The 14,112-nt window shown below is 33.9% G+C and overlaps 1 protein-coding gene across 2 annotated transcripts in view; it reads right to left on the reverse strand.

Annotated features, from left to right (window-relative positions):
• doc2d (double C2-like domains, delta) overlaps positions 1–14,112 on the reverse strand; it is a 47,575-nt gene that overhangs the window by 13,590 nt on the left and 19,873 nt on the right. For both annotated transcript variants that reach the window (XM_051116748.1, XM_051116749.1), the window contains exons 6-8: positions 10,649–10,775; positions 10,475–10,531; positions 9,532–9,656 (exon numbers count right to left, since the gene is read on the reverse strand). In XM_051116748.1, the coding sequence (XP_050972705.1) occupies positions 9,532–9,656; positions 10,475–10,531; positions 10,649–10,775 (309 nt within the window). The remainder of the gene's footprint in view (positions 1–9,531; positions 9,657–10,474; positions 10,532–10,648; positions 10,776–14,112) is intronic.

Below are 14,112 nucleotides of genomic sequence, written 5' to 3' on the forward strand. Positions count from 1 at the left end.
GTCACTAATTACTCACCCTCATGTCGTTTCCAAACCTGTAAGACCTTTGTTAATTTTTAGAACACAAATTAAGATATTTCCGATAAAATCAGAGAGCTTTCTGAACCTGCATAGACAGCAACACAACTGACACATTCAAGGCCCAGAAAGGTAGTAAGGACATCGATAAAATAGTCCATGTGGCATCTGTGTTTCAACCATAATGTTATAAAGCTACAAGAATACAAAAATAGACACAACGATTTCTGCTCTTCCGTCTCAGTCTTTAACACACTCAGGAGAATACCACAAAACGCATGCACATCATAAATATCTTAATTTGTGTTCTGAAGATGAACGTAGGTCTTGGATTTGGAACAACATGAGGGTGAGTAATTAATGACAGAATTTTCAGTTTTGAGTGAACTGTCTTTTTAATGAGCCAAACTGACAGTACTGTCTCTAACTCATGCCAGTGCTTGAGCCAATATTGCTGTGTTGGGAAGCTCAAATCACTGAAACCCTCAAAACAGAGAAACCCTGAAAGCACCACAGAGCTCCAGTGTTGACATGTTTCTTGGAAATCAACCTGCTATAGTTGACTCCGCACTCAGAAAGGAGAAAGTGCTTTAACATTAAGAAAATTACACACTTCAGCTTTAATGTGCACCTGCATCTATGTATCCGTGAATTAGTCACTAATTACATTTTGACTTAATCGTTTCTACAATTAGTGAAAAATGCACATTCAAGACGTCTGTGCATGATGCCAAGCCTCTGAATAAACATGCGAATGCGAGCCTAAATGTCTCGCCGTTGCAACAAGTTCACATGAAAGCGGAACTATTGAAATTGTGTCCCGTGTAATGACATTAATTAGAGCATGTGCAATAATATCTGCATTCCCTTGTCTGTTCTAATTACGTGGTGATGCCGAGGGCCAGATGAAAATAGAGCTGAACTCTACGGGGTCTCATTCATAATCATTACATACACACACACAATCTGAAAAGTGGGGGCATATCTAAATCTCATCAGCCTCCCTAAATACACATTAGAAATATCATTAGTTTTAAATGCCTAGCTGCCACGGATACACTCGTGTGAAAAAGCACTTGAAAGCATAAACTAAACTTTCCAGAAACAGAATTGTTGTGACGGATATGTGAATTTAAAAAAATGCGTGCGTTTGTAAAAGACGGCTTTTCTTCTCTGCTGTTGTTCATGTCTTTGCTCCTCGGGAAGTTTACTTTCTGTCAGCGGCTCAGCGCAACTGTGCCAAGGCGTACTTGAGTCATGAATATTAATTATTTTGTGATGTTCAACCTAATTGATCTGCTGAAAGGCAGACAGTTAATGCTAGCCTCAGCTGGATTACGGATTACCATGTGTGTTTGCATACTATCAAAGCAACCAACTGACAGAGGCGTCTGCAACAGTAGATCAGATTTGACCTGATTTACACATTCCTGTTCTTATTATTTATTGGTGCATGTTATTTAAGAAAAAAGGCATCTTTAAATGATTCTGAATCATCTTTGGCTAATTTTACCAAACTAATCACCTCCAATAACGTGTCAAGAGAGCTCATGATCTAATCAAGTCTTAAACTTTTTTTTTTTTTTTTTTTTTTTTTAGTATCATTGAGATACAATTTTTAAAATAGTTTTTATTTCAGATTTTTCATTTAGTTAAAGTTTTAGTAATTTTGTTGTGTGTTTTTGTCATTTTTAGTAGTTTTGATTGTCCATATAGGTTTTTTTTTTATTTCAATTTTTATTTCAGTTAATGTTCACATTTCTCAAAACTAATCACCTATTTATTTGAGTTATTTTAGTATCATTTTTAACCATTTTATTTTTATATTTTCCATTTTTATTTTCATTTTAATTAAAGTTTTAGTTATTTTATTGTTTGTTTTTTCATTTGAGTAGTTTTTAATGTCTTATATATATATTTTTTATTATTATTTTTAATTCAGTTTTAATTTTATTATTTTAGTACATAATGTTAAACTAAATGAAAATGAAATGAGAAATATCACCTTAGAATCTACTTAAAATAATTTGTTTATATTCTATTTTATTTCAGTTAATGTTTACATTTTAGCAAACTAATCACCTATTTATTTTAGTTATTTTAGTAAAATTGAGATACCTTTTTTTTTTTTTTTTAAATGGGGGAATTCACCTCTTAGTTGGCTCTGGTGAGAGGTGAGGTTTTTTTTTTAATTTGAGGGGTTGAGGGGAGCATTTTTTTTTAGACATTTTTCAAAAATATATATCTCACCTAAATGTTTGATCATGCAGTGCATTTTTGTTTTTTGAATTATGCAATTATTGCACAATAGATTACACACAGCACAAGCCTGATTTCCTCAAACACATTTATCCATTATTTTGATTTCAAATCCAAACATTGTTATTTAATGCTTTTTCAGCATTGTGATTCTTTTTTATACAGTACAGTAATGCAGTACAGTAATTTTTCATAGACGTGTTTAAACGCAATAAATATAAGCAACACATTATTCAATGCTTTTTACTTTTGCATTTACTTTTGCAAGCAAGTGGCAAAACTGTTAAACTACTTTCCTTACATTATCACAAACATTCCAATTTAAAAACCTACCCCTGACAGAAACAGTCAGCTCTACTGCCTTTTCTTTTGCATTTAAATCTTTATTACAAGCAATCCTGCTGTTATTAAAGAACTTTGTTTTCCTACCTCCACGAGTGCCATCTATTATTGCCTTGTTTATCTAAAAGTGCTCTTTTCCGCTAAACCTAGGCAAAAACCGATATGTGTTGACTATGAAACACAGTAGACTTTAATTCTATGCATTTATGGTGTAATTATTACATTTTTGTGTCAATCCTTGTTCATATTTACTGCAAACAATGTGCTGTCACTTTAAAGGAGAACTCCACTTCCAGAACAACAATTTACAAATAATTTACTCACCCCCTTGTCATCCAAGATGTTCATGTCTTTCTGTCTTCAGTTGTAAAGTAATTTTTGAGGAAAGCATTTCAGGATTTTTATCCACATAATGGACTTCATTGGTGCCCCGATTTTGAACTTCCAAAATGTAGTTTAAATGCAGCTTCAAATGGCTCTAAACAATCCCAGCCGAGGAAGAAGGGTCTTATCTAGTGAAACGATCTGTCATTTTTTTTTTGAAAAATAAAAATTTGTATACTTTTTAAGCACAAAAGCTCGTGTAGCACAGGCTCTGGAATGCACGTCCATGGTGCTACGAATTAGCAATGGGTCGTTCTTGAACGATTCTTTCATTTTTTTGAACGAACCTTTGATGTGACTCGCAAAGAACGAGTCGTTTCGGGGGAGTGATTCATTCAGTAGCGCATGCGCAACATCCTATTAGGTTCTGTACTGGAATTACTTCAACTGTTTCAAGTGTTTGGGTTTTTCAAATGATTCGTTCATCTTTTGGGGCTGTCACATGATGAACAAAAGACTCAAACCCGAAAACTTGTCAGATAAGAGGTGCGGTAAGTTAATCATAGACTAAAGACCCAGGTAAACAATGAATTTATCTTTCTGTTTCTTATAGCATTATAGTTTTGTCTTGTTTGTAGTGTGATCAATGTTTGTGTAAGCAGTAGATGTGTTTGGGAAGTAACACATAACATTTTAATTATATTTTGCTAAAATGAACGAAATGACTAGAAAAAAGATTCGCTCATTTTGCTGAACGAGACTCACAGGTCCGAGTCGGTAAAATGATCCGAACTTCCCATCACTACTACGAATCACGTCTAAGTTCATCATCTGTGTACTGAGTATGGTGAAAAACTCCATCTTATTTTCTCCTACAACTTGAGAGGAGGACATCGTTGCACCTTTTTGTTTGTAAACAGCGTTTGACTTACCTGCACTTTCTTAGTCTTTGCGCGTTCGGTTTGTAAACACTGGGTCTGTAGTTCCGCGTGACCTTTCGACGTGATTCAACAGTACGTAGCGTCGTGAATGCGCATCCCAGAGCCTGTGCTATTAGACATGAACATCTTGGATGACAAGGGGGTGAGTACATTATTTGTGAATTGTTGTTCTGGAAGTGGAGTTCTCCTTTAATTCTGCACGTGCAGCACAGACTCTGTGCGGAAACGATCTCTGCACTTCTGCAGACACAATGCCAGTGGAACGCACTGCCGGACAGCAACCTTATGCAGCTTGAACGCTTTAATCCGTTAACATGAGCGTGGAAAAAAATACGCACTGCAAACGGAGGTATGTGAACATGGCGTTATGTGTGTATGCTTCGAGTGTGCATGAGCGTCCAGTCTCCGGGAGAGCGAGTGAGTTCTGAATGGTTAAACACTAGAAAGAATTAAAAAGAAATGCAATTTTTAAACTTTAGCGATGATGCGACACTGATTCTATTGTGCAAGTAACAGTTCCTGTGTCAACTGTGCAGCTCGCTTATAGTCAGACGCGATGTGGTGATTGGAAGCCATTTGCGCACTTTTGAGAGAGAAAGAGAGAGGGTATGCGGTCATTCACTTGCACTGTTTGTGAAATTACGGCTCACGTAAGGTTTTTAAATTACTTAAGTTATTTAATGAAGAAATATGAATTGTACCTCACCTTCAGCATTATAATTGTTTTAGCCGTGCTAAACAGAGACTGAGACGGTGCCACTGCATATCGTACCAAACCTCTCACAGCAGGTGTGAGATTCATCAGCTTTAGATCGGTTTATGAGATCGGCCTTTTTAGAGACCGCCGATCAAACATCCCAAAGCGATTATCGGCCGATATTGATCGGTAGCCGATCAATCGGAGCACACCTAATAATAATAAGAAATGTCACCTTGGAATCTATTTGAAATAATTTGTTTTATTCTATTTTATTTCAGTTAATGTTCACATTTTAACAAACTAATGACCTCCTGTTGTGATAAGATCATGATCTAATCAAGTCCTGAAATGAAAATGAGAAGTGTCACCTTGGAAACTACTTGAAATAAACTGCTTATATTGTATTTTATTTCATTATAACGTATTTTAACATTTAAACTTATATCACCTCCAGTAATCTGGCATGAAGAAATCATTTAATCAATTCCTAAACAGTGTTATCTTAGTATAATTGAGATACTATATATATTTAATAGTTTTATTTTTATATTTTTATTTTAATTTTAGTTAAAGTCTTAGTAATTTTATTGTTTGTTTTCGTCATTTTTAGTAGTTTTTTTTAATGTCTATATATTTTTTTAAATTTCATTTTTTGTTATTTTAGTACACCAAGTTAAACTAAAAGAAAATAAGAAATGTCACCTTGGAAACTTCTTGAAATAATCTGTTTGTATTCTGTTTTATTTCAGCTAACGTTTCCTTCAAATAATATTTTTTATGGTTTTGATTTTATTTTCAGTTTTAGGTTTAGGTAACTATAGTACTGAACGGTAAAACCTTTTTATTTCTCATTGAATATCCTGTTTAGCTAGGAAATGCATCACATGCTAGAAGTCTGCAAATGTGTTTCATAAACTTTTAAGTCATTAATTTAGTCTTTTTATCTTTGCAGCACAGGAAAACAAACCTATCTAAAGCATAATTATCAGATAAACAGAATTTCGAGATTTGTAGAAGTGTTTGCCTCTGCACGCACATAATCTCTCCTGAAGATAATTAACTAATCACCGATTGCTCTAAAAATAACTTTATTGAACGGAAAGGCTATGTCTACAAATTATCTGCTTGGGTAATTACATTTGAGATGTTTCGAATGCGGCTGACGTGTAGATTCTTTTCCTGAACTTCTCTGAAAATGCCTGTAGCCTTGCCTTAGCACATTGATTAAATGGATTTCCTTCTAGCAACCTGGATATTGTGATTACATTCACATACAGGAGAGCAGAGAGAGTTATGGGTAAGCTTCCCTGCCTAAGCTTCTTCGGTTAAAACCAGACCCTCCATTGCTTGAGAAAAACATCTCAATGTAAAAAAAAAAAAAAAAACATGTGAAAGTTACTAGCTGCACCTCTCTAAATCTAGAGATTTAGTTTCCCTCTTTCCCTCTATGGAGCGACTACAGTATTGATTGGCCCCCAGTTTCCCTCAACAGTTAATCCCTACTTGTGTCCAGTTTCATGTTCCCTCTATTACAGTCTAAGCCAGTCCAGCACTCAACAATAACGACGGTCTGCTGACCCGGGGGGCCAGTGTGACTCACTGACTGACACAGATGAACTTTTGACAAAATTGAGAGAAATACTTTACTGAGAAGCATCTTTTATGGGTTAAAAATAACAAACCAATTCATGTTTTGCATCATATCCAATTATTTTCAAACAAAAATGTTTAAAATAATTTATAGGTGTCAAAATGGAATAACTTCTAGATACTACTGCTAGATACTACTAAAAATATTATTTCTATTTTCTGTAAAATGGTTAAAAAAAAATACAAAATCAGCCACATAAAAATAAAAACAAAATCATATAAATGTAAAAATTAAAAATACATAAACATTAAAAACTGGAAAATATATGAAAAAGAAAAAAATTAAAACAGAAAAAAAACCTAATTTAATTTATAGATGTCTTGTATAGTTCATAGAATCACAGCTGTATAATTTACAGATATTATTGCAAATTTAAAATACTATTTGTATTAACTTTTAGTAGTTGTTTTTCAAAAAATAGAAACAAAATCATATAAACATAAAAATTAAAAATACATAAACAAAAAAAAATCTGAAAAAAAAACTATTAATTTAATTTATAGATGTCTTTTATAGATAAATTTATTCATAGAATCACAGCTGTATAACTTGTATATTTGCAAATTAAAAATACTATTTTTATTTTTGTAACTGTAATTTTTTTCATAAAAACAACTAATACACAATTAATTACACAAAGTTAATATATTTTTTTAATTATAAAAATGGGTGGATCTTACTGTTTAGCCCTGTTTCACAATTTATATATACATTTAAATCTACATTTAAAATTATTTTAATTATTTCAACTAAAATGTTTAAAATCATTTATAGGTGTCAAAGTGGAAGGACCTCTAGATACTACTGCAAACTAAAAATGTTGTTTTTAATTTTTAGTAAGATGGTTAATAAAAATATGAAAATCAGCCACATAGAAACAAAATCATATAAACAAAATTTACAATACATAAACATAAAAAAACTGGAAAAATATCTGACAAAAAAAATGAAAACAGAAAAAACCGATTAATTTAATTTATATATGTCTTTTATAGTTTATTCATAGAATCATCGTATCGTTATTAAAAAAAAAGTAACAAAATTAATATTTATAAAAAGTGAATATATTTTTTTATTAATTATTAAAATAAAAGCAAATCAGTCACATTTAAAAATAGGAAAAAACACAAAATAGAAATACATAATCTTTAAAAATCTTTATTGTTAATCCTGACTGTTTACCCCAGTTTCACAATTTATATATAAAAATAAATTTGAATTTTTTTTTTAAACTAAATATGTTATTTTTAATTTTCTTGTAAAATGCTTGATAAAATATAAAAATCAGCCACATAAAAATAGAAACAAAATCATATAAACAAAAATGAAAACATAAACATAAACAACTGGGAAAATATCTGAAAAAGAAAAAAAATTAAAGATAAAAAACTATTAATTTAAAGATGTCTTTTATAGTTTTTTCATAAAATCATAGCTGTATAATTTCCAGATATTACTGCAAATTCAAAATACTATTATTTCTTCAAAAAATTGTAATTGTTTTTATAAAAAAAAAATTAAATTAATTTTAAAAAAGTCACATTTAAAAAAAATAGAAAAAAAATAGAAATATATAAAAATTAAAACTAAAATGGAAAATTGATTGGGAATAATTTTTAAAAATCTTTATTATTGAGAATGACTGTTTAGCCCTACTTCACAAATTTAAATTAATTTCAAAATTTATATTTAAATGTAATCTATTTACATTAGCTAATCAGTGACACTAAAAACACTCTTTCACATTATTGGTGTACTCCAATTATGTCACATTTTTTCAGTTCTTGGAATCCATTAAATTAAACTACAATTAAAGCCTTTATTACTATTAAAAAGACAAGAGTGACTGATGCAGAAAATCCATTCTAATAAAATGAGTTTGCAGCTTCAATAAATTCCAGCTAAATCCAGCCATAACTGGAATCAACCTCAGCGGACAAAAAGCCAAATAACATCTGGTCCAGCGGTCACAATGCACCAACAATCCCAGCGTCCAAACAAGCCTCAGCCATGCTCTCATACGTGTCACAAGAGATGGAGTCAAAATTTCCACCTTCTCCTGAACTATATTGACAAGCCTAGTCCTAAACAAGCGCTAAAGCAGCTGGCACACACACAGAGACTCCCAGCAGTCTATCCCGCTGTATAAAAGCAGTCCACTCTCCAACAATAGATTTCCACTGCTCCAGTGAGCCCATCAGTGCCTGTAACTGGCACGATAAACAAGGAAATCCTATCTCCTCGAAGCAGATAGCGGAAAAAACCTCCTCTCCATCACACAACACATCAAAATACATTCACGATAAGAATGAACAGGACCCCATCGACAGGAAGAGAGTGGTCTGAGATTTATGCACGCTTTATCAGAGTGAGGAATGGATAGAGTGGAGAAGAAGAGGTATGGCAAATGCTAAAAGAGCATGTGATGGGAAACCGAGGGTGGGAAGGAAAAAAGCAACGAGCTAGTTTTTTTTCTGACTTTCTGCTTGCCTCTTGACTCTTTGCATCCATCTCTATGCCCCATTAATTCTCCATGCCTCTAAATAAAATCTCTTCATGTCTTATTGTGTGGGTGGACTTTGAATTATTCGTCGCAGAACCCACAGGGGGATAAATTATGATCAACCGGAGGTATAGAGAGAAATAAATCACCCTGAAATGAAATCCATGATGCTAACTAGGAGGAGGGCGACGCCAATGAATTGAGTCATATTGCGGAAACATGTGCTTACGTTCGCCTGATGCTGCGCTATGCAATGAGTCAGGGGAGGACAAACAAAATAATGCTTGTTAAAACTTGCTTTTTGTGATGGTAATAAATGTGAAAATGAAATAAAAGCTGGAAATGATAATCATGCCCACCGTTGACTCACTACAGGAGCCCAGGGGATTGTACTCGTCGGCTAATTTGCTTCAACTCTATTTGAACAACATCGGTGCTTTGAGGTACTGATTACAACATTAGATTTACTCGTGTGGGGTTGCCTTCCAATCATCACACAAAACCCACGGGTTTAAAACTTCTAAAAAACAACAAAACAGACAAAAAAGACTATCTGATGTATATTGCGAACAAAGCTGGAAAGCACTTTTTTTGATCCGGTTTATTCTGACTGCCTGAGTTTTTGTGCTTGTGCAATGCCAAAAACTCTTGGTATGAATAGCCAGTTGAAACATAAGGCTTGCACTTTGTTTTTGGCTTGGAGGATACTGGACATGGCATCCCATCTGCCTCTTTTATCAATTTCTGTCACTTTGTCACCATTCACTCTGGAAAAAAATGGCAGCAAACTCACATTTTGACAAAGGGGTCTGAGTAGCCATTCGAATCCATGGCGGCCAGGTGGGCACAGCGAATAATTCCCACAACCAGAGAACTCTTTTCTGTGACGTACATCAGGGAGACCAGGATACGGCCACGCTAGGGAAACAGAGACAGAGAGATAGGCTTGTTTCCACTGATCAATATTCAGAGCATCAATAATACATTAAACAATGTATGTCAGTAGGGTACAACGGGGCTAAACATCCCCTGAAGAACACTGTGATTGTTCTTCTAGTCCAAACCAAAGATGACTGAAAAATGTTTATATTTATACAGATGGAGTATCAAAATTTATCTGAAAAAGAAATCTTTTGTAACATTATAAATGTCTTTATCATTAAAAAAAATTATTAATTCATCAAAGAATCCTGAAAAAATCTACTCAACTGTTTTAAATTAGTGATAATAGTGATAATAATGAATGTTTTTTGAACAGCAAATCAGCATATTAGAATGATTTCTGAACGATCATGTGACACTGAAGGCTGGAGTAATGATGCTGAAAATTTAGCTTTGCATCACAGGAATAAATCAAAAAATTATATATAATAAAAAAAAATTATATATATATATATATATATATATATATATATATATATATATATATTCAAATAGAAAACAGTTATTTTAAATAGTAAAAATATTTCAAAAATAATGTTCTATTTAAAAAAAATATATACATGATAACCTCATGGACCACGACAGTTTATCAGTCCAAAGTGAAAAACAAGTCTTCAGGAAAATGCTATGGTTGCTAATTAGTGTTTTGAGATAATAAAAACCAGGTCCTTTTATCCTGGGGGCTTTGTCCTTGTTGTACCCTGAATGTGAGCGTTCTACACTCAGGGCAGTTTCAGTGTAAATAGCGAGTTTGCGAGGTCTCAAGTATAGCATGGAAAGTATCGGATCTTTACCTCTTCTTCTGCAACAGGAGCCCCAGAATCCACTGCCTGGCTGTTACCCTCCCGGGTCTGTAAGACCATAGAAAGGTTATTAATAATACAGCAAATACCCAAACACTAAATTATGCATAGTACAAATTCCATTGGACGTAACCTCACAACAGCCACAATGACTCACGCACACACCTGCGCAATTCTCTCGAGACCCATGTTGTATTTCTTGCTCTCTCCCTCCTTCAGTTTCTTGAGGGCCACCCTGACTTCGCCTATGAACTCATTCCGTCCTAAACGATCCATATCACACACACACAGCCTGAAAGAGAGAGAGAAAGAAAGATGGCACTCAGAACTCTTCAGCTCAACTCTCAAGACAAAACATGTGTGTCGCACGCACAGCCATAGAAAGAGAATACGTCAAGAGAAGCTAAAGCTCTGAGCTGAGAAGTAGGTGAGATTGACTATAATATTGCATCCGACCATTTAATTTGTGCTGATAAAAGCTTTTTGAACCATCAGGTATCTGGAAATATTAACACATGTTATTTTTTTCCTGTTCAACAGCACCTGAGCACCCAAATATTACCAAAATCACATAGAAATATTGGTAACAAAATTAATTCAGATAAACAGAATTTAAATGAAGCTAATCTGCAAGACTAGACTGCTGTATAAAAATATCATACTATTCATTTTGAAACATTTCATGCATTGCTATTTGGTGGCAGAGCTATTAAATCCACAGTGTCACAAAATAAAATAAATGATACTGTATCTAAGTTGAGCGTTTGCAGTCTGAATAAATCATAATGATTTATAAGACATGGTTACGGAAAAAGAAACCCCAACAACAATACAAAAAACTTTTTGGATGCACATGTAAAAACAAAAAGAGTGCAGCCTGATTCATGAATAAATAGTTCATGAGAGTCTCTTTGATTCATTTTAGTTGACTATTGAATTGACACTTATGAGCCAGTTCTTTTAATGAATTAATCAACTTTAATGAGTCAAAAATCTCCACAACTGCAATTTTTTTGAATCATTCAAAAGAATAAATAATTCATAAGTCTATTTGATTCATTTATTCATCAGATACTGGGACAAATTAACACTTATGTTAGTTTTTTGTACAGTTTACATCATCATGTTCAACAGCACCTTTATGTGAAACTGAATATTACTAAAATCACTTGGAAATATCAGTGACTATTAATTCAGGTTAAAGGAGAAGTCCTGAACTTCTGAAAAGGAGAACATGAACTCTGTGTATTCTGACAGTTAGGTTATGTCGTATGATCGTATTTCTCCCTCAAAATCCCTTAACAAAAAAGTTTTACCTTTTTTGTTAAGGGTGTTTGATCTTCTTTGCATGTTCACTTTGCAAAGACTGGGTCGGAACTTCTGCGGCGATGTAGGATGATTTTAAAATGGTTTGAAGTTGAGGGTGTTTTTCGAAATACCCTAACTGTCTTTAGCCAGAATACACAGAGTTCAGGGACAGCAAGACAAGATGAGCGTTTGAGAGTAAAAAGTATTTAAATTGTATTTTTTAATTAAAGTAACTGATCGTTTTGCTAGATAAAACCGTTCTTCCTTGGCTGGGATCGTTTACAACTGCATTTGGGATCATTTGGAGCCCCATGTAAACTGCATTTTGGAAGTTCAGAATTGGGGCACCATAGCAGTCCATTATATGGAGAAAAATCCTGAAATGTTTTCCTCAAAAAACACAATTTCTTTACGACTGAAAAAAAAAAAGACATGAACATCTTGGATGACAAGGGGGTGAGTAAATCATCTGTAAATTGTTGTTCTGGAAGTGGACTTCTCCTTTAAAATTGAACCAAGACAATCTGAAAGAGTAGCTCAGTGTTTAAAAAGTGTCCCTATTCATTTTGAAGTATTTCACGCATTGCAATTTGGTGGTGGAGCGACTATATTTAAAACGCCATGACAAAATGAATGATACTGTATGTGAGTTGATTCACAATCTAAAATAATCATGATTCAAAAGACAAGGATACTGCAAAAAATAAAAATAAAAAAATAATCCATTGTCTTGTCTTTCTAGATGCACATGTAACAAATAAACAGTGCAGCAAGTGAACTCTGATTCATGAACAAACAATTCATAAAACTCTATTTGATTCATTACCACTGAATTGACACTAAATAAGTCAACTTTAATGAGTCAAAATAGTCCACAACTGCAGAATAATTTTTTGAATCATTCACTGAATCTGCCAGAATGCTTGCTGAATTAACATCTGGCTCAGTGAACTGCAGCATAAATTTCATTCATGTCTGACCTGAAACAAACCTCTTTCACAGTGTTTTGTGTCCTTAATCTTCTATGGACGACATGATGATATAATGAGAGGCATAAATCAGCATTATTGATTGGTTGCTCAATTGCATACCAAGTTAAAATTACATGTTACAAGTTAAAGTTAATTTTTTAATAATACATTTTAAATTTTCTTTTTAATTATATATAATATATGAATAAACATTATATAATTATACCATATTAATTTTAAAAACTTTGGGTTATCCTGCTTTTTCCCCACCTTAGTTATTGGAACCTGCAAAACCCATAATCTACCAACTTCTAGTATTGACACTGATAGAGAGGGAGATTAAGGGAAGGAAACAACAACAACCAGAATGAGAAAAGAGGAATTTAAGCAAAGTGCACAACGTAAGAAAAGACAGATGGTTTTTACGTCAGCGACAGAGATGGAACGGAAAAAGAAAACTGAGGAAAGAATATATGAGGCAGAAACAGGATGAGGAGACAAATACCCAAATGTGGGAGAGAAAGAAGTGAAGTGTTAATGTGGGTGTCAAAGAGCGAGAGCGCGAGAGGCTGCACGTAAGCAGATGACACTGACATCATGATCTTGTTGGCTTCTCGCTTCCTTCTAGGGCTCGATTAGTCATTCCTTCCAGCCAGGTGTGTACACATGCTCATATATGCACACATACTCGAGTGGAGGTGGATAACAGGTGCTCTCCACTTCCTGTAACCTGTCCTGGGGACTGTTCTTCCTGAAGCTGCTATTTATTACTCGTGGGACTGAGCTTTTCCTTGTTAATGTCAGTCACAGTGATTATGTCGAGAGTTTGCATGCATACATAAGTCACCAGCAACCAGGACATCCAAAGACAGGTAGTATTCAGTGTTTATTCAGTATCGAACTGTGAGTCAGATGAGTCATGGGCAGACCCACGCAGAACCTGTTACGGCAGGATTTCACAAAAAAGCTCCACAGGTTTCTGTAAAATTTGGCTGTTCAAAATGTTCAATGTTTCACATGTGTATTGAGTGGTTCATATGCTAATTTGTTTAATGATTTCAGCTACCAATAAGAATGCAGTACACTTGACTTCACATCTTACAATATCAAAAACTGCTCCACATAATGATAGAATGGTGGGTGGGTGGATGGATGGACAGAATGACAGATAGACTGATCGATAGAAAGATGGAAAGACAGAATGACAGATAGACTGATCGATAGAAAGATGGAAAGACAGAATGACAGATAGACTGATCGATAGAAAGATGGAAAGACAGAATGATAGATGCATGCACAGACTGACAGATAGAACGATGGATGGATGGATGCTAGAACGATAGAATGATG

Source organism: Labeo rohita, chromosome 8 (genome assembly GCF_022985175.1).
Source record: "Labeo rohita strain BAU-BD-2019 chromosome 8, IGBB_LRoh.1.0, whole genome shotgun sequence".
NCBI classification, from domain to species: Eukaryota; Metazoa; Chordata; class Actinopteri; order Cypriniformes; family Cyprinidae; genus Labeo; species Labeo rohita.